Source organism: Mus caroli, unplaced genomic scaffold, assembly GCF_978045245.1.
Source record: "Mus caroli unplaced genomic scaffold, Mus_caroli_1 scaffold_5, whole genome shotgun sequence".
Lineage (NCBI taxonomy): Eukaryota > Metazoa > Chordata > Mammalia > Rodentia > Muridae > Mus > Mus caroli.
Window position 1 is genome coordinate 138,972,117 of NW_028227260.1, and position 26,032 is coordinate 138,998,148.

Below are 26,032 nucleotides of genomic sequence, written 5' to 3' on the forward strand. Positions count from 1 at the left end.
AGTTTCAGACAAAGAGTGAAAAAGCATACCAGAGAAAGCATACTTAGGCTCTGGCCAGTTTCTGAAGAGACAAAAAAGAAAGGGGGACATGGATTTTCTGAGTATTTCAGAAAAGTAGGCAGGTTTAATCCAGCTGCACGTCAGCACTTCCATAAATGAGTACACAGTAAGCCAGGACTAATTTTATTTTTATGTGTGTCACCCTACTTCAGGGCTCATTGTTGGAGTGATCCTGAGATATGGCACCCCTGCTACCAGCGGTCATGACAAGTCACTCAGCTGTACTCAGGAAGACAGAGCCTTTAGCACTTTATTAGTGAATGTCAGTGGGAAGTTCTTTGAATACACTCTGAAAGGAGAAATCAGCCCTGGCAAGATCAACAACGTGGAGCAGAATGACATGCTGCGGAAGGTGAGCTGATACCATGGCTTTCTGGGACAGGGTTGTTGATCCCCTGGCTTCATCTTGATCTTAAGGAGAGAAATTCTCCCAAACTACTGGAATATCTGTCACATTTCTGACTTACAAATTTGTAGGGTGCTTTGGAGTCAGAATTAGAAGGAAGAGCCATATTTTAACTTTGCTGCTTCAGCTACCAGCTTTACTGGCTAGGACCTATAGCCTGCATGGGCTACTGATGCTGTGACATGTTGGTGTTATCCCCACTTGCCTTGTTTCTTCAATTGCATCACTTCTTTACTCTCATTGCTGTGAAATGAGCTTAGAAATGAGCTTGCTTGCTTGCTTGCTTGTTTCCTTCCTTCCTTCCTTCCCTCCTCCTTTATATCTTTATTTCCGTTTTTCAAGAGAGGGTTTCTCTGTGAAGCCCTGACTATCCTGGAACCAGCTCTGTAGACCAGGCTGGCCTCAAACTCACAGAGATCCATCCACCTGCCTCTGCCTCCCAAGTATTGGGATGAAAGGCATGTACCATCACCACAAGACACTTATCTCTTAAATAATATTAGTTTCCTTTTTAGCTTAGTCAATATTCTGAAATGCAATTCCTAGATCTTCATGGTTTTCTTGACATAGTCTACAAATATACGAGTGCTTACAAATACTAATGATTGATGCTAAAGTCTTACCTAATATTCAAACGCAGGAGGGCTTGTTTTAGAATTTAAGTCTAGGGATTATTTCTCAATTTAAAAAATTTCATTTCCTTTTCTTTTAAGATAGTGTCTTAAAACATAGCTCAGGCTAATCTCAAATTCACTGTCATTCCATCTCAGCCTCAGAATGCTAGAGTCCACCACTATGCATGGTTCAAGCATGGTTTTTCCTTTGACTATGGAGTAGCAAAAATGTTTCAGGAAAAAAAAAGGTTACACAACACCCAGAGAAAGATCCACTCCCAGGCACTCTAACACTCCCAGGATCATAAGATCAGAGGTGAGGAGGACTTTTGAATATATTCCTTAATGACTCATTTTAAATATTTTATTCTCTTTTACTATGCTTAATTCCCAAAGAACATTTTGTATATTTTGAAATAATTTAATATTCAACATTAGTTATAGGATCCTCAGTTATGGATAGTATTAAATATTCATTAATGATATTTTTAGGATATGAAAGGATATGAATATAAAAGTTGAACAAATTACTTATGTATTATTTGATCCTCAAAATACTCAATATTATTAATATATCTGATATATGAAATGTATTTAAATAATAAAAAAATAAGGAAAAAAGATTATGTGTCTCTCATGTGGATGATTTCTAAGATAGACAAGAAATCAGTGTTAAAGATGTATTCACATGGGTAGATTAATTGATTTTATTTCACTTAATCGTTTTAAATATTTAGCCTATCCTACCTCTACTCCCAAGTTTTGCCTTTTTATAAATGCTTAGTTCCTTTGGGCTGTAGTATTATTGGCTGTGTAGAAGTGTCACTGTGAGCTTCTTTTTATCAACAATAACCAACTTCAGTTGATGAGCAAGAAGCGGCTGACCTCACTGATAACTTTGTCTTGGCCATGTGGAGTATTTCCAAAGGGTGCTCCCTCAAGAGACTTAAATGTTATAGAATTAGGTCTACAAAAGGGAAGTTAATAAAAACTCATAACATTTTTATTGCAATTAAGCCTTCATGAATGTGTAATGAAAATCAAGATGTTTTTATTTTCTATTGAAAAACATTGGCAGCAGCTGCCTGTGAGTTCCTCAAATTGCCCCAAACTGTTGTGACTTAATATATATTAAAATAGAATACTGGAATCTTAAGTGCTGGGGGCAGCCATGGGCAAGAACATGCCAGTCAATAGGTAAATTGTGACTTATCTGCTGTAATGATTTAACACATTGGCAGCTTTGGTTCTAAATAAGGCACTTTAGTCAATGGCTTCCCATATTAAATAAATATTATCCAATCAGTTGAGCTTTATCTCAAATTTGACTTTTTTTGTTTTTAAACTTACAGGTAACATTTGATCCAGAGGTATTTTTCAACATTCTGCTGCCTCCAATTATTTTCCATGCTGGATACAGCTTAAAGAAGGTATGAACGTTTTTGTTAGTGATTTCTTAAGAATTTTCTCCTTTGTTCCCCAATGTAATATTTTTATTACTTGGGAATTTCACATAATGTACCCGATCACTTGGAGGACACTATGAGTCCTCCCACCAACCCTCCTTTCCTATGTGACCTACTCCCAGAAAAAGGAGGGAAGAAAAAGGAAAAACTACCAAGTCCAATTTGTGTTGCCCATATACTCACTGAAGCATGGTCAAACTCACAGTGGTTCGCCCCTTAAAGACTGCACCAGGGGTCTGTCCAAACATGCACCCTTGCCAGAAGCCATCAACTGTGAAGAGCTACACTTCAGCATCATTATCATAGTTTTAAAGAGTTCTTTTCAATGGTTTCCTGTCTAGGCTGTTTTTGGGGGTTGTTTTTGGGGAAACAGAAGTCTCAGTGTTGACCTGGATAATTTCTATTTTTCCCCTTAAACTCTCAGATTTATGTGTGAACCCACTCAGAGTCTATAGGTCTCATCTTCAGTAAATTGTTTGTTTTAAAATATAAGAGCTCTTCCAAACTGCCAGCAGGAATGTAACATGCTGCAGCCACTTTAGAAAAACAACATAATAGCTTCTTGTAAACGTGAAGTCGAAGGTGTCTTTTTTTAGGCATTTTTATTAGATATTTTCTTCATTTACATTTCAAATGCTATCCCCAAACCCCCTATAACCTTCCCCACCCTCTTAAGGCATAACAGCTTCACTGCTGAGGATTTCTAGATAAGAACATAAACTTTTGTTCACACAAAAACCTATGCTGCCTCATTACTATCTGATTTGTAAGACAAAACACTAAAGTAAACAGAAGGCCTTCCTGCCAGTAGTGGTTAAACAAACCATAGTATACCCATACCATAGAAAAAGAGGCCTGCTAACACACCCAGATCATAGGATCAGAGGTGAGTAGGACACAACATCTGCCCTGCCACTGGAAGTAACTGGGGCCAGCTGGACCCAGGCACCCAGGAATTCTGCCTGACCAATGGCACGGGTTCCTTTTGGTCTGGGCTAGTGCCCTGAGCAGTCCATGGGCATGAACTCTGCAGTCAGTCCCACAACACCAGAAGAAGCTCCAATCCCAGGTGCTCTAAAATACCCAGAATAACAGGAACACAGGATCCCAGGGTCTCAGGATCCCAGAGGCAACTGGACTCCCAGGAGCTCTGACATACCCAGGATCTTAGGATCATAGGATCCCAGAATCACAGGATCACAGAGACAGCTGAACTCTGAGGAGTTCTGATACAACCAGGATCACAGAAAGGACAGGCTCCAGTCAGATATAGCAAGGGCAGGTAGCACTAGAGATAATCAGATGGTGGGAGGCAAATGTAAGAACATAAGCAACAGAAACCAAGGTTACTTGGCATCATCAGAAACCAGTTCTCCCACCATAGCAAGTCTTGGCTACACCATCATACTGGAAAAGCAAGATTTGGATCTAAAAATCACTTCTCATGATGATGATAGAGGACTTTAAGAAGGACATAAATAATTCCCTTAATGAAAAATAGGAGAACACAGGTAAACAGCTAGAAGCTCTTAATGAGGAAACACACAAACTCCTTAAAGAACTACAGGAAAACACAATCAAACAGGTGAAGGAAATGAACAAAACTATCCAAGATCTGAAAATGAAAATAGAAACATTAAAGAAATCACAAAGGGAGACAACCCTGGAGTTAGAAAACCTAGGAAAGAGATCAGGAGTCATAGATGCAAGCATCACCAACAGAATACAAGAGATAGACGAGAGAATCTCAGGTGCAGAAGATACCATAGAAAACATTGACACAGCAGTCAAAGAAAATGCAAAAAGCAAAAGGATCCTAGCCCAAAACTTCCAGGAAATCCAGTACACAATGAGAAGATGAAATTCATAGGTATAGAAGAGAGCAAAGACTCTCAACTTAAAGGGCCAGTAAATATCTTCAATAAATTTATACAAGAAAACTTCTCTAACCTAAAGAAATAGATGCCCATGAGCATACAAGAAGCCTACAGAACTCCAAATAGACTGGACCAGAAAAGAAATTCCTCCTGACACATAATAATCAGAACATCAAATGCACTAAATAAAGACAGAATATTAAAAGCAGTAAGGGAAAAAGGTCAAGTAACATATGGAGGCAGGCCTATCCGAATTATACCAGACTTCTCACTAGAGATTATGAAAGCTAGAAGATCCTGTGAAGATGTAATACAGAACCTAAGAGAACACAAATGCCAGCCCAGGCTACCATACTCGGCAAAACTCTCAATTACCATAGATGGAGAAACCAAGATATTCCATGACAAAACAAAATTTACACAATATCTTTCCATTAATCCAGATCTTCAAAGGATAATAAAGGGAAAACTCCAACACAAGGAGGGAAACTACACCCTAGAAAAAGCAAGAAAGTAATCTTTCAACAAACCTAACAGAAGATAGCCATGTGAACATAATCCCACCTCTAACAACAAAAATAACCAGAAGTAACAATCACTTTTCTTTAATATCTCTTACTATCAATGGACTCAATTCTCCAATAAAAAGACATAGACTAACAGACTGACTACACAAACAGGACTCAACATTTTGTTGCATTCAGGAAACCCACCTAAGAATCAAAGACAGACACTACCTCAGAGTAAAAGGTTGGAAAACAAATTTCCCAGCAAATGGTCCCAAGAAACAAGCTGGAGTAGCCATTCTAATATTAATAAAATCAACTTTCTACCAAAATTATCCAAAAAAATATACGGAAGGACACTTTATACTCATCAAAGAAAACAATCTACCAAGATGAACTCTCAATTTTGAATATCTATGCTCCAAGTGTAAGGGCAGCCACATTCATAAAAGAAACTTCACTAAAGCTCAAAGCTTTACACATCACACCCCAGACAATAATAGTGGGAGACATCAACACACCACTTTCACCAATGGACAGATCATGGAAACAGAAATTAAACAGGAACACAGTGAAACTAACAGAAGTAATGAAACAAATGGATCTAACAGATATCTACAGAACATTTTATCCTAAAACAAAAGGATATACCTTCTTCTCAGCACCTCATGATACCTACTCCAAAACTGACCACATAATTGGTCACAAAACAAGCCTCAACAGATACAAAAATATTGAAATTGTCCCATGCATCCTTTCAGATCACCATGGACTAAGGCTGATCTTCAATACCAACAAAAACAATGGAAAGCCCACATAAACATGGAAACTGAACAACATTCTACTCAATGATAACTTGGCCAAGGAAGAAAAAAAGAAAGAAGTTAAAGGCTTTTTAGAATTTAATGAAAATGAAGATACATCATACCAAAACTTATGGGATAATGAAAGCAGTTGTAAGAGAAAAACTCACAGTTCTGAGTGCCTCCAAAAAGAAAGTGAAGGGAGCTTACACTAGCAGCTTGACAGCACACCTGAAAGCTCTAGAACAAAAAGAAGCAAATACACCCATGAGGAGTAGACAGTAGTGTTGCTTTAAATGTCCAACCTAAATAAGCCCGGGCAATGAAAACAGAACTCAATTAATATGAATACATGCTGTGTGACTAGATTGGGCAGATCTACCACTACACTACCATCTTCCCCATAGAAGAGACCCCTTAGAACTTGCAGTTTCTCCAGGCCAGGTGCTTCTGCTCCATTTTCCTTCTTCCTCCTCCTCCTCTGTCGACCTGTCTCTGTCTCCCCAAACCTTCAGCTCCACCTTCCTCTTTTTCTCCTCTCAATTACTGGCTCTATTGTTTTACTATAAATTAAGGTGGGAAGAAAGCTTACAGAAAAATCACCTGAGTGCTGACTCATTCCTTGTTCTCAGCCCCTCACAGAACAGAATTATCATCAAATACAATTAGCCGCAGGGCTATCCGCAACACTTCCCCCTTTCTGTCCAATTAAAAGAGTAATTTATCTCAGATATAATTGAACACAACTATTACTATTTTGTAATTTATGTAGTACAAGAGACCTAACACCCTTTCCATCATCTTTCTTAATTAAATAAAACCTCTGTCATCTATCCTTACTTAAAAGACTATAGTTCTGCACCTGGCTATGGCTTGACTTTAGAATGAATGACATCTGAAAACCATCCTCTCAAATCTGTTCCTCTCAAAGTAAAAAGCCTGGGTTGGCTAGGAGACTATGTAGTTTTCAACCCCATCAGAAATACAAGAACGACTGATATTAACTGAAAATATATAGGAAGCCTAACACAGCTTCCAAAACTAGCCAATTTATACAGACTGCTGATCACTTGGACAGTCCCTTACTTACACGTTGAATCATTGGTCTTCAGCCTACTGGCCAGAGTGATCTCACAGACTTAGAGTAACAGGAATATTAAGGACTAGCCTATTCTGTCTTGGCAGAATCAAGCTGTCATAACCTGTCATTGTATCCTTTCTTTGGACAGTATTATGTCTGTAGATGAAATGAGGCAATTCTTGCCTAGTGGCTGCTTTCCCACAACTGGAGAAACTCAGAGATGCTTAGTTTCTTCTTTGAATCCAAGACAGGGGAAGCTGTAAGGAGCAGACTGGTCTCAACAACAAGTGAATAAATAACATTAAAGTCACATTCTGTGGACTTCTGATGCGTTTGAAAACCAATTATCTATGTGAAGTAATCTGGACTGTTCTCTGTTACCTACTCTCAGACATTTCTGAGTAAAATAACTGAAAACACCCTAATAATAATCTTCATGAATTTCCTATTTGGCCCTTAGCTCATAGGTTTAAACATCTCAGATCTGTTTATAATAACAGCAATAGAAGGACTGGCTCTAAGCCCTGTACTTCAAAATTTTTAGTATCAAAGACAACCTATAATAACCACCCCCAGCCCCAAAGCCTAGGGAACTGGGATGATGACTCTTCATAACTTCTTCAAGCTGAGTATGGGAGCTGAGATATTTTGAAGGGAGGGCAAAGGGGAGGGAAAATGAGGGAGTTGGTTGGCCTTAAGATGGTATTAGTCTCTGATGTCTGTGTCCTAACTGGATCCAGATGAAAAACCAAGACATCAGGAGTTCTGGTAGGTCAGTTCAGCATGTCTGGTGATAGAATTCACCAAGGCTGTATATTCTGTAATATATAAATCTCAAAAAAAATTTTAGTATTATCAAGATAAACTTTTTGTTTGATTCTCTGGAATCTAGTTCTCAGGGGGTCTCCCACTATCAAATCTGATCCATATAACTCTGGAAGGTGTAAACACCTTAATCACCTTTTCCAAAAACACAAAGACAAAACCTTTTCCCAAATCAGCACAGCCTTCAGCCGTAACCAGGAAAACCTGGAGCTTGCCCTCTGTCGCAGAGGAACAGCAAAACAACCAAAATACTCAAGATCACACACATTTTAGCTTATTTAGGCGTTTCTAATTTGTCATGTCAGGATATTAACCCAAAATTCCAGTGGAGCCCATGTTAGACAGAATGTGAGTATCCTGTAAGACTTATTAGACTAATACATCTTTATACCATCTTTAAAGCAATTAGTTTAAACTTCCACTAATATCTGCCTATAGGAAGCAGATAGTTTTTAATTGTTAAGCTCTCTGCCTAGAGCAGCCATCCTGTTATACCGTTTATCAGTTTTGCTCTCTACCGGGAGCCACAGATTTTATTTAATTAATACCTATTGTAATATCTATCTATTATGCTCTCTACCTAGAGCCACAGTCTTCTATTAATTAATACCTGTTCATAGCAGGCGATTATCACTGCTCTCTACTTGGAGTCAGTGACTAATATTCCCTATCTAGTTCCAAACCGCAGGTGAAATTTCCCATCTTTAAGTATCAAAAGGTTATAATTCTCTCTTTATATCAATGAATTCCTGGTCTGGAGCCCTTTGTACCTTTGTCTCCTGAGTTGAGTCTTTATTCGCAGGGAAGAGCTGTGTGTAGACAGACATGCATTGTCTGTGTCCCTGTTTGGGGGTGGGGGAGGCAGAGTGGAGAGTGAAGGATACTGGAAATCAAACATAGAAAGGCTCTCTCTGGCATATATGCCTCTCTGCCATTCTCTGTAGGCCCCTCAAACCCAGTCAGCTTCGAATCCACACTGCTGCAGCCTATATTGCTGCTGCAGCCTATATTGCTGCCCAAGCCCCATTCAGGGGTTAGGGGGCAGTAAAATTTTACCTCAGGTTAGTTGAGTTCAAATCAATGCATTGGGCACCAATTCGTTGTGGTAAATCTCCAACCCAAATAAGCCCGGGGAATGAAAACACAACTCAATTAATATGAATACATGCTGTGTGCCTAGATTGGGCAGATCCACCGCTACACTACCATCTTCCCTATAGAAGAGACCCCTTAGAACTTGTGGTTTCTCCAGGCCAAGGCACTTCTGCTCCACTTTCTTCTTCCTCTTCCTCTTCCTCCTCTTCCTTCTCCTCCTCTTCTGCCATTCTCTCTCTCTCTCTCTCTCTCTCTCTCTCTCTCTCTCTCTCTCTCTCTCTCCCTCCCTCCCTACCACCCCCATCCCCACAGGAGAACAGAATTAACATCAAATACAGTTAGCCCCAGATCTATCCACAGCATGGCAGGAAATAATCAAACTGAAAGCCACCAAATAGAAACAAAGAGAACTATATAAAGAATATACAAAATCAGGAGCTGGTTTTTTGAGAAAATCAACAAGATAGATAAACCCTTAGCCAGACTAACCAGAGGGCACAGAGACAGTATCCAAATTAATAAAATCAGAAATGAAAAGAGAGACATAACAACGAAATATATCTTAAAATAATTATTCTGTTTGTTGAATATTAACAGTTCAAAATATTATAATCATGTTTTACAAACACCATGGACATATTATTATTTTTCTCACTGTGTTTAAAATTAGCATTTTCTTAATTTTTTACTTCAAAGAGTTTTTGCTATTTTGAAATATTTAAAATATACTTACTGATAAAATAATTTCTCTCCTAGAAACACTGATAATCTTTTTTAAGTAAACTGATTGTTAGACAATGTACACAGATATATAATGCGTTTTAAATTCTCCCTCACTATGTCAGGTGGTATCATATAAGGGCTTTTGAATATATTCCTTAATGATTCATTTTTAATATTCTATTCTCTTTTAGTATGCTTAATTCTCAAAGAATATTTTGTATGTTTTGAAATAATTTAGTATTCAACATTAGATATAGGATCCTCAGTTATAGATAGTAGTAAATATTCATTAATGATATTTTTAGGGTATGAAAGGAATGAATATAAAAGTTGAACAAATTTTTATGTATTATTTGATTCTCAAAATGCTCAATATTATTAATATGTCTGATATATAAAATGCATTTAAATAATAAAAAATAAGGAAAAAAGAAAATATTAAAATCTTGTTCTACCAAAAAAAAAAGTGTTTGCTGACAGGAGCCTGATACAGCTGTCTGACCAATACAGATGTGAATACTCACAGCTAACGTTTAGACTGAGCACAGGGACCCCAATGGAGGAGTTAGAGGAAGGACTGAAGGAGCTGAAGGGGTCTTATCTGGCACCAATGGGAGGGGAGGCCCTTGGTCCTGTGAAGGCCTGATGCCCCAGTGTAGAGGAATGCTAGGGCAGTGAGGCAGGAGTGGGTGGGTGGGTGGGTGGGGGAGCACCTTCATAGAAGCAGGGTAAGGGGGAAAGAGATAGGGGTTTGCAGAGGGGAAACCAGGAAAGGGGATAACATTTGAAATGCAAATAAAGAAAATATCTAATTAAAAATAAAAGTAAAAATCATTCTGAATATATAAAAAAAGAAACAGAAAAATACTCAGTGATCACATGAGAAAAATTATTTGTGTCCAATCTGGATAGGCTTATGAGGCATTCTGCTGAGTCAGACAATCCAGATTTAGGGTTATAAGCTATATTGCTTCATTTTGTAGCATTAGAGAATTATAGAGATAGAGAACAAATTTTTGGTTGCCTGGGATTACAGATGATGGTAAGGTAGAGTTTGGGAAGACCACAGGAGACATTTTTGTAGTCATGGAGTATTTCTGAATGCTAGTATTTTTGTTGTGCCAAGGATGGAAAGCAAAGTCTTGTATACATGTTAGACAAGTGTTATACTTCAGGCCAGCTCTGTTTCTTGACTGTGGTGGTAGTTATATAGTCTGTACATGTGAAAAAAATTACATTGACATTGTACTAATATCAATTTCCTAGTTTTGGATACAGTCCTATAGCTACATAAGATACAGTTAATGGGGGGTGGGTGGATGAGGGGTACCCAAAACCTTTCTATATTGTCTTTGCAATATCAGTAAATCCATTGTTAGTCCAAAGTAAAAAACCGACAAATTAAAGAACATAACTACCTCCTTATTGAGGATCATTACACTTGACAGCATCTTAAACCAGAACAGCCTTTTATTTGACAAGTACTTTAACAAAATATCAGCAGCTTGCTCTGTCTGTCTGTCTGTCTGTCTGTCTGTTTGCCTGCCTGCCTGCCTGCCTGCCTATCTATCTGCTCTATCTTATTGTGGGAATGTTGTGTGAAGATCAGCTTCCCAAACACCTTTCTAGGATAACAGCCATGGAGATTATTCAGCTCTGAAGGGGGATGAGAGACAAACCTTCCAGTTCTAGAGAAGAAAGATGTTGGTTGACAGTAAAACTCAACATCTTTATGAATTAGAAAATTACTTCTAAGTGGAGAAACTCTGGCTACATTAACTGGGAAAATTGTATTATGAACATAAAGGAGGGAGTGGTGGAGATGGAGACACACACTGGAGTCCAGAGATAGGCTCTCCAGTTCCTGGTTATAGTTTGGTAGATATTTGACTTTAGGCAACTCTACAGCGTGTCATAGAACCTTAAATTATCACATGTAAGATGGTTCAAGAGCTGAATATGGCAGCTCATGCCTATAATCTCAGCACTAGGGAGGATAAGGAAATGACTTCCATTACTTTAAAGCCAGCCTGGCTAGTGGGTGAATCCCACTGTCTAACCAACGGCTGATAGTTTAGCTCAGTGGTAAAGCACTTCTCTTATATGCATAAGAGCCTAAGCCAATCTCCAGTATGGCTAAAACAGACAAACAAGCAAGCAAGCTAGCAAACAAGTTTGAATGAATCCCCACTAGGGTGCTGTGAGAATTGGATGAGCTAGTACATATGAAAGTACTTTGTGTATTATGAAATGTGCATTTAAGTGCTGATATAATATGCAAGCATATCTTTACAAAATAAAAATTTAGTTCATCAGGTTTGAATAAGAAATGAACAATATGTGTGTAGTGGAGAGAGATTCTGGGACATATTATGAATGTATTCTTGTAGATTTACATTTTTGGTTAGCTAATGTCATAAATGGGAATTTATCTAATCTGTGTTTTTATTCATCCTGGGAATAATTAGCCAAAAGAAATCCTAGTTTCACCATTCTTATTGGTGCTGTGAACTCAAGAGAATGGAGTCTGTCTTAGTCAGGGTTCCTATTCCTGCACAAACATCATGACCAAGAAGCAAGTTGGGGAGGAAAGGGTTTATTCAGCTTACAATTCCATACTGCTGTTGATCACCAAAGGATGCAGGACTGGAACTCAAGCAGGTCAGAAAGCAGGAGCTGATGCAGAAGCCATGGAGGGATGTTCTTAACTGGCTTGCTTCCCTGTCTTGCTCAGCCTGCTCTCTTATAGAACCCAAGACTACCAGCCCAGAGATGGTCTCATCCACAAGGGGCCTTTCCTAATTGAGGAAAATGCCTTACAGCTGGATCTTGTGGAGGCATCTCCCCAACTGAAGATCCTTTCTCTTTGATAACGCCAGCCTGTGTCAAGTTGACACCCCAAACCAGCCAGTACAGAGCCTAAAAATGAGGGATACTAAAGTTTCATGCACTAGCCAATTTTATTTAGAGTATCAGACAATTTCTATTCTGGGGGTTAATGTGGTGGCTACTTTTATGTCAACTAACACAAACTACTTATCTGAAAGGAAGGAACCACAATTAAGAAAAATGCCTCCAAAAATCCAGCTGGAAATCATTTTCTTAATTAGTGATTGATGCAGGGAAGGGTCCAGACCATTGTGGGTGATACCATCCCTGGGCTGGCACTATAAGAAAGCAGGTTGAGCAAGATTTGAGGAGCAAACCAGTAAGCAGCAAACCTCCATGGCCTCTGCAACAGCTCCTGTCTTCAGGTTCCTTCCCTGTTCGAGTTCCTGCGCTCACTGCGTTTGATGATGACCTATTATGTGGAGCTGTGAGCAAAATAAATCCGTTACTCTCCTAGTTGCTTTGGCATGGTGTTTCATCACAGCAATAGTAACCCTAACTTAGACTGCTAAGCAATGCCACATGATCAAAGTTCACATGACTTCAAGGTATATACAAACTCAAGGACAGGCCATGATTGGAAACATTTAAGATAATGGTTAATTTGAAGTAAACCATATTTGCTACACAAATAACAAAAGCACATTTCAAAAACCATTGTTTAGAAGGAACAGAGGTCACAAGACTCTTGTCCTGTTTTCTTGGAGTTTTCTTACAAGCTCTCAGAATTCTTCTAACACATGATTCTTGAATCATGTTCTGAACTGAGTTTCAGCACAAGTGCATCTGAGATTGCAATTTCTATCTGGGTATGTCACCTGAATGCCATTGGTTCTAGTGTTACCTCATATAAGCCCTTAATGGAACTTAAAAAAACAAATCATTATACCTTTATTTATTTTGGGTGCCTGTGTATGTGAATGTGTGCATGCCACCATGTACAAGAAGTCAGAAGACAACTTGAGCAGGGGTAGGGTGGGCTGTGGCCAGTTCTCTCTTCTACAGTGCAGGTCTCAGAGATCAAACTCAGGTCATCAGGGTTGATGGCAAGTGCCATAACCTAATGAGCCATCTTGTCAGCTTCTTTAATGGAAGTTTTATTGGAATCATAGTTGTTAATATTTTTGAAATCTGACACCCCTCAAATCTTGCTATATAAATACAATAGCATTAAAAAAGACTCAAGACAGAAGGGTGGTGGTGGCAAATGCCTTTAATCCCAGCATTTGGAAGGCAGAGGCAGGCAGATTTCTGAGTTCGAGGCCAGCCTCACAAAAGTGAGTTCCAGGACAGCCAGGGCTATACAGAGAAACCCTGTCTCAAAAAAACAAAAAACACAAAAAACAAAACAAAACAAAAGACTCAAGACAGAATCAAGTATAATATGTTCATTATCTGTTCAGGCAGCACCTTCATTTGGTGACTGTTGGCATGACATGCCCTTTAAAGAGTCTTCTGAGCAGTAAATGTTCTTTTGACATCTGAGTCTCAGAGGAACAAACGTTGTGGAAAGATAACAGGGTTTTGGACTGTCTGAGATATAGAGCAAAGGACAACTGCAGCCTTTTGCTCATATAGCATGATGCTGGCTGTGCCCACTTTCCGTGTTCAGCTGGCATACTGGGTCTTTGCTATCTTTAAAAATGATGGCTAAAGTTTTGATGGTTCTTGTTTAATTACTGTGTTTGGAGGATTTTACTTGTCTATTTTTATTAAGAAGTTCTGAATTTTAAATAGGAATTTTGCGTGTTGCCGAAAGATCTTTTTCTTTTTTGGTCTATTTACTCTTATTAAAATAAACCACTTTGGGAATTTATGGGTTCCATATATATATATATATATATATGAATATATATTCATATATATATATGAATAAAATCACTAGTTCCTTGTTAATGACTTCTTTGTGTTGTTTGCATTCACCCTTCATAGTTATTTTACAGTAGATCATAGATTGTTGCTAATAGTATTTATCCCACTGTGCTATAGAAGAAAGAATCCTTCCATCTCCTCAGTTTTATTTCTATAACTTCTAATTTTATGATTGGTTGTTATAGTCTCTAGTGACCAACCACATTTCCAATCATTCTATAAGACTGACTTCTTAGTTTCCAAAAATGAGAACATGTGTCATTTTTCTTTCTGTGTCTGGCTTATTACACTTAACATAGTGACCTGGTCCACCTCTTTCCATGTTGCCATAAAGGCAGAATTTATTCTGTTTTTCAGGCTGAGTAATAGTCTACTGTGAATCTATACCGTATACTCTTTATACGTTAATCCATCACTCGAAATTTTAGGTGATTCTCTAGGATAGTTATTGTGTATATTTCTATAGTAAGCACTGTCATATGGCATATCATTTTTTCTATAATGGTAATTATGAGTATTTACAAAACATATAAAACTCAAGAAGAAGGAAGACCAAAGTGTGGATACTTCGATCCTTCTTAGAAGGGGGAACAAAATGCCATGGAAGTAGTTACAGAGAAAAAGTTCGGAGCAGAGACTGAAGGAATGACCATCCAGAGACTGCCCCACCTGGGGATCCATCCCATAAACAACCACCAGATCCAGACACAATGGCAGATGCCAACAAGAGCTTTCTGACAAGGAGCCTGATATAGCTGTCTCCTGAGAGGCTCTGCCAGTGCCTGACTAATATAGAAGTGGATGCTCACAGTCATCCATTAGAGAGAGCATAGGGTCCCCAATGGAGGAGCTAGAGAAAGTACCCAAGGAGCTGAAGGGGTTTGCAGCCCCATAGGAGGAACAACAAGATGAACTAACCAGTATCCCCAGAGCTCTCAGGGACTAAACCACCAATCAAAGAAAACACATGGTCGGAATCCTGTCTCTAGCTGCATATGTAGCAGAGGATGGCCTAGTCAGTCATCAATGGAGAGGCCCTTGGTCTTGTGAAGGTTCTATGCCCCAGTATAGGTTAATACAAGGGCCAGGATTGGGAGTGGGTGTGTTGGGGAGCAGGGGGAGGGGAGGGTATAGGGGATTTTCGGAGAGGAAACTAGGAAAGGGGATAACATTTGAAATGTAAATAAAACATCTAATAAAAATGCTATTAAGAACGAAGAGAAAGGAAAACTCTTGCTTCTTTAGTGTAGCTCCTGTGAGAAAATGTATTGAGGTTTCTAAATGAAATTTTTAAAAAATGGAACTGCAATATGAAAGCTCTTAAGTGCAGGTTCTAACCCTCCCTCCATCAGAAGTCTCCATGGACCTGATGACTTGTAACATGTGAATATATGTGCACATGTATTTGTTGTGTTCATTTTTGAAGGTAACTTTTGAATATGCAGACACATCAAAGGGATATTACACTCTCCTTCTGAATGATTGCTACATGTTAACATTGGTTTTAGGTTTTTTACTATACAAACATTACCATCTTGAACTAAACTCACTACCATTCTCACTTTTTCATTCCCATCTCTATTGTCCAACTTTTTCAGGCTCCAAAGAGTAAAACAGATGATATAAGAAGATATAATGAGATATCTTATGTCCCATAAGCCTATATTTAGGAGTCTGTTTTCCACTATCAAATTAAGTAGAATTCTTCTCAGAAGATACTTTCTCATTTATCTGTTTCAGACTTACATCTCTAATGATCTTTAAGATCCCACTAGAACTAGCAGGATTATGGAATAAGCTGATCTTTGTCCAGTCCCAAAGAAATAGTTGGTATACTTATATACATGTGTGCATATACATACACTTAATACATCTTGATATTAGCCAGAGTTGTTTTATCTGAAATTAATAGATGTACATACAGTGTAGAATACCAGGATTTAGAGGCTTTTCATGTGAAGTTTTTATTTGTATGTTTGATTTTTTTTTTTTGGCTTGCTGTCAAGAATTACTATAATCCCTAAATTTTTGTTTCATTCAGAGACACTTTTTCAGAAATCTTGGGTCGATTCTGGCCTATGCTTTCTTGGGGACTGCTGTTTCTTGCTTCATTATTGGGTAAGTAATTCTTGGTTGTATACCCAGTCTAACAAATTACCCAAAGGAATAAGATTCATCAGCATCGTGTACAAAGCAGTTTCTTAATGTTGTTTGAGGATGGCAGTTTGGATAGAGAGTTATCCTGTCCAGTATGGTAGTTAGCTACATGTGGGCATTAAATTTAAATTAAGAATAATTAAAATGAACTAGAATTAGTAGATCATAATTTCCTATAACATTCCCTGATAAAAAGAACCAGGTGTCTCTTACTCTAGGGCTGGAACAGGAACTTTACAGGAAGATTGAACATCTTATAATACCAAAGAGTAAACAAATGCTCAAAAGACAGCAATAAGGCTACAAGGCATGCCACAGGAACTCAAAAGCCAACCTGGTAATTCTCATGATACCCAGAGCCCATCAGTGGTTGAAACACAACAAAATGGATAGCTCTATATTAGATCATCATATAGAGTATATAATAAATATTCCTGAGTCTATGGATAGAGAAGAATACATGATTTGATGAAGAAACAAATGAGAAGAGGCACATTTCATGTGCCAAATTGTAGATAAGTGTTATGGATATATTCCCTTCAAAGAGGTAGAACTTAGTCCTACCAACTCCAGATCTTCATTCTACCTTAGCTTTGAGTGTAGACGGTATGTTGTAGCTTCTTATAAAGAATATGGTACAGAAAGTATAGAAAGAAGAGAGTAGCTTAAAAGGTGAGAAGATGGAAGACATTACAAACCATGTCTTTATTACATATCCTTGAGATTTGTGATGAGAAGGGCACTTTGCCTCCCTCATCATCTACCCCAAATACATCATTACCTCTGTCTGGAGAAAAAGCCACAGAAAGCACTCTCCAAACTTTCTGACCAGCATTGCTCAAAATTACAAAGGTCATCAGAAACAAGCAGTGGCTGAGAAACTTTCACAACCAAAAGGAAACCAGGAGATTTGATGACTAAATGCCATGTAGACGTTTAGATGGGCTCGTGCAGCAGAAAGGTGATATTAGGTTTTAAAAATGCACTAGCAAACCTGAATGTAGGAAGAGCTTTTAAAAATTAGTTGGAAAGCTGTAGATAAAGGCAAGGAGCTTCTATCCTAGACTTTAAAAGGAAGGTCTTGCAGTTTGTCTTTAATGAGGTGACAGATCACTGAAGAAAAACAGGTTCCCCAGCATGCATTAATGATGATAGGAGACAAGATTTGTATGAGGCTGCCAGAGGGAAATCTGCCACTTAGATCAAGGATTTTAGTAAAAAGAAATGGAGAAGGAAGTCTACTTTCAGGAAATATTTGAAATGTATGAACATGCAAGAAGCCTTTGATAAGTAGCAAGGAACAAATCAGATCTGTTCCACAGAGCTGCCATGGACTAAAGTTGAGCTGATTGGAGCAATATCTTGCACACACTAGGAAAGTATTAAGTTCTAGTTAGTTCTTATAAGGATTCCATTCTGCACTGCAAACAATTCTTTCACCCCTAGCTTAGCCATTCCACTGTTCTAGTCAGTAAAGACATAAGGGTAGACCATGACATGGTCCTTACCTTTACAAATTTCATTGAATGGTTAGCAGTAGTATACAGTGAGTTAATTCTATGTTATTTTTATTCTTTTAACCTTTAAAGCTGCTGTTATTGTTGATGCATACATGCATCATGCACATAGATACATACATGCATGTTAGGCTATTTTTCAACACTTATTGCTGTTTCCAGTTATAATTTGCCACGTAGGAAGTTTGCTCCAGGCAAGCTGAAATATTGAACATGGTGGTTCCTGTTAGACCTTGTCGCATTCTGCCTAATATAAGGATAGCTACAATTAGCCTGCCTCACCTAAACAGAGCAAAAGTCCAGGCATATCAGTGGGGACACTGGTGATCTACTAGGACATTTCAAGAGGGTTCTATCTTTACCTTCTTTGCACTGCTTTATGATGGAGAGAGCAGCATTATCATTCTCTCCAGCTTCACTCGGCCCCCTAATTTCTATGACTTGAGATAAACTTTCTTATAATTCTATATTTATAGTGATTTATTATTTCAGGCTCTATCTTCCATTTTCCTCTATCACTCAGTTGCTTAAGATCTTTAACTTTATGACTCATCAAAGACCATACTTCACAGTTTCTATAATTGATAATAAAAACAACTTTTAAGAAACATTTTAATAAATATTCAGGGGTTGGGAGTGTAAGTCAGTTGGTGCAGTTTACCTAACATGCACAAAGCCTTGGGTGGTGGTGGTTTATACCTGTAATTCCAGTACTTGGGAAGCAGAGGCAAGAGAATCAGGAGTTCAGAGATATTCTTGATCAGATCAAAAGTTGAGGGTCATCCTCTGACACTTGGTGAGTCATGCCCCAATTAGTCTACATGAGACTGTCTCAGTGTCCCACCTCCATGCACATACAAAAATCAACAATAGCCAAAGAAATATTCAGATGCTTCTGCAAGATAATAATAAACTACAAACTAGTCCTTGGTGCCAAAGTCCTATTTGCCTAGGTTCCTAGTAAGTGTCCAATCATAAAAGTTGCCTATTGCTTTCCTGAATCTCCCTTAAAGTATAATGTTCTAATTGCACTCTAGTACTCTGTTTATATGTGTGCAAGATTTTTTCCCTGACACTGTTTTATCTATCATCTTACAGAAATCTTATGTATGGAGTGGTGAAACTCATGAAGATTGTGGGCCAGCTCTCTGATAAATTTTACTACACAGATTGTCTCTTTTTTGGAGCAATTATTTCTGCCACTGATCCAGGTAATTGGACATTTGGTTTGATCATTATGTTACTATAATATTTAAATCTTATCAATTTTAGAGCAGCCATTGACTTTTGTTGCAGTAGAAAGACTGTAGTATTAACATATGATGGAGGAATGCAATAGTAGTTAGACGTAACAAACAGGCTTCTATGAGAAATATGTAATTACCTTCTCTGGTGGTTTGAATAAGATGTTCCCTATAGTCTTAGACCCTTGAATATGTAGTCCCCACTTGGTGACGCTGTTTGGAAAAGCTTAGGAGATGTGGCCTTGTTTGAGGAAGTATATCACTGGAGGTAGGATGTCAAAGTTTAAAAGCCTCATGTCATTGTTAGTTCATTCTCTGAGCTTGTGGTTTAAAATGGGAGCTTTCAGTTTGCTCTAGCCACCATACACGGTATTTTCTGTCTTTTGGGGAAGCTATAATGGTGATGGGCTCTTATCACTCTGGAACTTTACTCCCTAATAAACCCTTCCTACTATAAGTTTCCCTGGTCATTTGTGTATTATAGCAATAGAAACGAAACTGTACCTCCTTACTGTTTTTATTGTGGGAAAATAGCATACAATGTAGCATCCTAATTCCCGAACATATGGTTCAGTAGTGTTAAGTATTGCCTTGTTCAGCAACTAATTTTTTGAACTTTTCATCATTTACAATGGAAACTCTCTAAACTCATATAGCAACAACTTCCCTTTGGCCTTTCCATCCAGCTTCTGGCAACCAACAACTATTCTCTTTTTCCCTCGATAAATTTCACTACTATAATTTCCTTGTAAAATCTTAATTTCACCAATTATACAAAAGCCAATTGTACAAAAGGGTATTTGTCTTGTCACTGATTCATTTTAATTAGCATCCTGCAAGCATCAATCCATTTATGACACAGTGTATGCCATGATTTCCTTCCTTTTTTTTCTTTATTTTTTTAAATTAGGTATTTTCTTCATTTACATTCCCAATGCTATCCCAAAAGTCCCCCATACCCTCCCCACTACTATCCTACCCCCCACGCCCACTTCTTGGACCTGGCGTTCCCCTTTACTGGGGCATATAAAGTTTGCAAGACCAAGGGGGCTCTCTTTCCACTGATGGCCTACTAGGTCATCTTCTGATACATATGCAGCTAGAGACAGGAGCTCTGGGGTACTGGTTAGTTCATAATGTTGTTCCACCTTTAGGGTTGCAGATCCCTTTAGCTCCTTGGGTACTTTCTCTAGTTCCTCCATAGGGGGCCCTGTGATCCATCCAATAGCTGACTGTGAGCATCCACTTCTGTGTTTGCTAGGCCCCGGCATAGCCTCACAAGAGACCGCTATATCTGGGTCCTTTCAGCAAAATCTTGCTAGTGTATGCAATGGTGTCAGCGTTTGGAGGCTGATTATGGGATGGATCCCTGGATATGGCAGTCTCTAGATGGTCCATCCTTTCCTCTCAGCTCCAATCTTTGTCTCTGTAACTCCTTCCAGGGGTATTTTCTTCCCAATTCTGAGAAGGGGCAAAGTGTCCACATTTTGGTCTTCCTTCTTTCTGAGTTTCATGTATTTGCAAATTGTACCTTATATCTTGGATATTCTAAGTTTCTGGGCTAATATCCACTTATCAGTGAGTACATATCATGTGAGTTCTTTTGTGATTGGGTTACCTCGCTCAGGATGATGCCCTCTAGGTCCATCCATTTGCCTAGGAATTTCATAAATTCATTGTATTTTTTATTTTAAATATTTTTTATTACGTATTTTCCTCAATTACATTTCCAATGCTATCCCAAAAGTCCCCCATACCCTCCCCCCCTTCCCTACCCACCCATTCCAATTTTTTGGCCCTGGTGTTCCCCTGTACTGGGGCATATAAAGTTTGCTTGTCCAATGGTCCTCTCTTTCCAGTGATGGCCGACTAGGCCATCTTTTGATACATTTGCAGCTAGAGTCAAGAGCTCTGGGGTACTGGTTAGTTCATAATGTTGTTGCACCTACAGGGTTGCAGATCCCTTCAGCTCCTTGGATACTTTCTCTAGCTCCTCCATTGGGGGCCCTGTGATCCATCCAATAGCTGACTGTGAGCATCCATTTCTGTGTTTGCTAGGCCCCGGCTTAGTCTAACAAGAGACAGCTATATCAGGGTCCTTTCAGCAAAATCTTGCTAGTGTATGCAATGGTGTCATCATTAGGAGGCTAATTATGGGATGGATCCCCGGATATGGCAGTCTCTAGATGGTCCATCCTTTTGTCTCAGCTCCAAACTTTGTCTCTGTAACTCCTTCCATGGGTGATTGTTTCCAATTCTAAGAAGGGGCAAAGTGTCCAAACTTTGGTCTTCGTTCTTCTTCAGTTTCATGTGATTTGCAAATTGTATCTTATATCTCGCTATACTAAGTTTCTGGGTTAATATCCACTTATCAGTGAGTACATATCATTTGAGTTCTTTTGTGATTGTGTTACCTCACTCAGGATGATGCCCTCCAGGTCCAACCATTTGCCTAGGAATTCCATAAATTCATTCTTTTTAATAGCTGACTAGTTCTCCATTGTGTAAATGTACCACATTTTTTGTATCCATTCCTCTGTTGAGGGGCATCTGGGTTCTTTCCAGCTTCTGGCTATTATAAATAAGGCTGCTATGAACATAGTGGAGCATGTGTCCTACTTACCGGTTGGGACATCTTCTGGATATATGCCCAGGAGAGGTATTGTAGGATTCTCCAGTAGTACTATGTCCAATTTTCTGAGGAACCCCCAGACTCATTTCCAGAGTGGTTGTACAAGCTTGCAATCCCACCAACAATGGAGGAGTGTTCCTCTTTCTCCACATCCTCGCCAGCATCTACTGTCACCTGAATTTTTGATCTTAGCCATTCTGACTGGTGTGAGATGGAATCTCAGGGTTGTTTTGATTTGCATTTCCCTCATGATTAAGCATGTTGTACATTTTTTCAGGTGCTTCTCTGCCATTCGGTATTCCTCAGGTGAGAATTCTTTGTTCAGGTCCGAGTCCCATTTTTTAAATGGGGTTATTTGATTTTCTGGAGTCCACCTTCTTGAGTTCTTTATATATATTGGATATTAGTCCCCTATCTGATTTAGGATAGGTAAAGATCCTTTCCCAATCTGTTGGTGGTCTTTTTGTCTTATTGACGGTGGCTTTTGCCTTGCAGAAGCTTTGCAGTTTCATGAGGTCCCATTTGTCAATCCTAGATCTTACAGCACAAGCCATTGCTGCTCTATTCAGGAATTTTCCCTCTGTGCGCATATCTTCAAGGCTTTTTCCCCACTTTCTCCTCTATAAGTTTTAGTGTCTCTGCTTTTATGTGAAGTTCCTTGATCCACTTAGATTTGACCTTAGTACAAGGAGATAGGAATGGATTGATTCTCATTCTTCTACATGATAACAACCAGTTGTGCCAGTACCATTTGTTGAAAATGCTGTCTTTCTTCCACTGGATGGTTTTAGCTCCCTTGTCAAAGATCAAGTGACCATAGGTGTGTGGGTTCATTTCTGGGTCTTAATTTCTATTCCATTGGTCTACTTGTCTGTCACTATACCAGTACCATGCAGTTTTTATCACAATTGCTCTGTAGCAAAGCTTTAGGTCAGGCATGGTGATTCCACCAGAGGTTCTTTTATCCTTGAGAAGAGTTTTTGCTATCCTAGGTTTTTTGTTATTCCAGATGAATTTGCAGATTACCCTTTCTAATTCGTTGAAGAATTTAGTTGGAATTTTGATGGGGATTGCGTTGAATCTTTAGATTGCTTTTGGCAAGATAGCCATTTTTACTATATTGATCCTGCCCATCCATGAGCATGGGAGATCTTTCCATCTTCTGAGATCTTCTTTAATTTCTTTCTTCAGAAACTTGAAGTTCTTATCATACAGATCTTTCACTTCCTTAGAGTCATGCCAAGATATTTTATATTATTTGTGACTATTGAGAAGGGTGTTGTTTCCCTAATTTCTTTCTCAGCCTGTTTATCCTTTGTGTAGAGAAAGGCCATTGATTTGTTTGAGTTAATTTTATATCCATCTACTGCACTGAATCTGTTTATCAGGTTTAGGAGTTCTCTGGTGGAATTTTTAGGGTCACTTATATATATTATCATATCATCTGCAAAAAGTGATATTTTGACTTCATCTTTTCCAATTTTTATCCCCTTGATCTCCTTTTCTTTTCAAATTGCTCTGGCTAGGACTTCAAGTACAATGTTGAATAGGTAGGGAGAAAGTGGGCAGCCTTGTCTAGTCCTTGATTTTAGTGGGATTGCTTCCAGCTTGTCAACATTTACTTTGATGTTAGCTACTGGTTTGCTTTAGATTGCTTTTATCATGTTTATGTATGGACCTTGAATTCCTGATCTTTCCAAGACTTTTATCATGAATGGGTGTTGGATTTTGTCAAATGCTTTCTCTGCATCTAAGGAGATGATCATATGCTTTTTGTCTTTGTGTTTGTTTATATAATGAATTACGTTGATGGATTTCCATATATTAAACCATTCCTGCGTCCCTGGAATAAAACCTACTTGATCAGGATGGATGATTGTTTTGATGTGTTCTTGGATTCGGTTGGCGAGAATTTTATTGAGTATTTTTGCATCTATATTCATAAGGGAAATTGATCTGAAGTTCTCTATCTTTGTTGGATCTTTCTGTGGTTTAGGTATCAGAGTAATTGTGGCTTCATAGAATGAATTCGGTAGAGTACCTTCTTCTATTTTGTTGAATAGTTTGTGAAGAACTGGAATTAGATCTTCTTTGAAGGTCTGATAGAACTCTGCACTAAATACAGCTGGTCCTGGGCTTTTTATGGTTGGGAGACAATTAATGACTGATTCTATTTCGTTAGGGTATATAGGACTGTTTAGATTATTATCCTGATCCTGATTTAACTTTGTTACCTGTCGTCTATCTAGAAACTTGTCCATTTCATACAGGTTTTCCAGTTTTGTTGAGTATAGCCTTTTGTAGAAGGATCTGATGGTGTTTTGGATTTCTTCAGGATCTGTTGTTGTGTCTCCTTTTTCATTTCTGATTTTGTTAATTAGGATGCTGTCCCTGTGCCCTCTTGAGTCTAGCTAAGGATTTATCTATCTTGTTGATTTTCTCAAAGATCCAGCTCCTTATTTGGTTGATCCTTTTAATAGTTCTTCTTGTTTCCACTTGGTTGATTTCTTCCCTGAGTTGGATTATTTCCTGAAGTATACTCCTCTTGGGTGAATTTGCTTCTCTTTTTTCTAGAGCTTTTAGGTGTGTTGTCAAGCTGCTAGTGTGTGCTCTCTCCAGTTTCTTTTTGGAGGCACTCAGAGCTATGAGTTTTCCTCTTCGAAATGCTTTCATTGTGTTCCATAGGTTTGGGAATGTTGTGGCTTCATTTTCATTAAACTCTAAAAAGTCTTTAATTTCTTTCTTTATTTCTTTCTTGACCAAGATATCATTGAGAAGAGTGTTGTTCATTTTCCATGTGAATGTTGGCTTTCTATTATTTATGTTGTTATTGGAGATCAGCCTTAGTCCATAGTGATCTGATAGGTTGCATGGGACAATTTCAATATTTTTGTATCTGTTGAGGCTTGTTTTGTGACCAGTTATGTGGTCAGTTTTGGAGGAGGTACCATGAGGTGCTGAGAAAAAGGTGTATCCTTTTGTTTTAGGATAAAATGTTCTGTTGATATCTGTTAAATCCATTTGTTTCATAACTTCTGTTAATTTCACTGTGTCCCTGTTTAGTTTCTCTTTCCACGATCTGTCTAATGATGAAAGTGATGTGTTGAAGTCTCCCACTATTATTGTGTGAGGATCAATGTGTGCTTTGAGCTTTACTAAATTGTCTTTAATGAATGTGGCTGCCCTTGCATTTGGAGCATAGATATTCAGAATTGAGAGTTCATCTTGGTAGATTTTACCTTTGATGAATATGAAGTGCCCCTCCTTGTCTTTTTTGATAACTTTGGGTTGGGAATAAAATTTTATTCAATATTAGAATGTCTGTCTTTTCTCCTGAGATGGGTTTCCTGTAAGCAGCAAAATATTGGTTCCTGTTTGTGTAGCCAGTCTGTTAGTCTATGTCTTTTTATTGAGGAATTGAGTCCATTGATATTAAGAGATATTAAGGAAAAGTAATTGTTGCTTCCCATTATTTTTGTTGTTAGATTTGGCATTCTGTTATTTTGGCTGTCTTCTTTTAGATTTGTTGAAGGATTAATTTCTTGCTTTTTCTAGGTCCTGCTTTCTGTCCTTGTATTGTTTTTTTTTTTTTTTTCTTTTTCTGTTATTATCCTTTAAAGGGCTGGATTTGTGGAAAGATAATATGTGAAATTGGTTTTGTTGTAGAATCATTTGCTTTCTGCATCTATGGTAATTGAAAGTTTGGCTGGATATAGTAGCCTGGGCTGGCATTTGTGTTCTCTTAGTGTCTGTATAACATCTGTCCAGGATCTTCTGGCTTTAATATTCTCTGGTGAGAAGTCTGGTGAAATTCTGATAGGCCTGCCTTTATATGTTACTTGACCCTTTTCCCTTACTGCTTTTAATATTTTAACTTTATTTAGTGCATTTGTTGTTTTGATTATTATGTGTCGGGAGGAATTTCTTTTCTGGTCCAGTCTATTTGGAGTTCTGTAGGCTTCTTGTATGTTCATGGGCATCTCTTTCTTTAGGTTTGGGAAGTTGTCTTCTATATTTTTGTTGAAGATATTTGCTGTCCCTTTAAGTTGAAAATCTTCATTCTCATCTACTCCTATTATCTGTAGGTTTGTTCTTCTCATTGTGTCCTGGATTTCCTGGATGTTTTGAGTTAGGATCTTTTTGCATTTTGCATTTTCTTTGATTGTTTTGCTGATGTTCTCCATGGGATCTTCTTCACCTGAGATTCTCTCTTCTATCTCTTGTATTCTGTTGCTGATACTTGCATCTATGGTTCCAGATTTCTT

General features: G+C 38.3%; 1 protein-coding gene across 1 annotated transcript in view; it reads left to right on the plus strand.

The window, feature by feature from the left end:
* The window catches only part of Slc9a7 (solute carrier family 9 member A7), a 202,315-nt gene that overhangs the window by 102,455 nt on the left and 73,828 nt on the right, over positions 1-26,032 (plus strand). Inside the window, 4 exon segments of the mRNA XM_085838246.1 lie at positions 213-412; positions 2,433-2,510; positions 16,259-16,335; positions 18,990-19,102. Coding sequence (XP_085694372.1) covers positions 213-412; positions 2,433-2,510; positions 16,259-16,335; positions 18,990-19,102 — 468 coding nt within the window.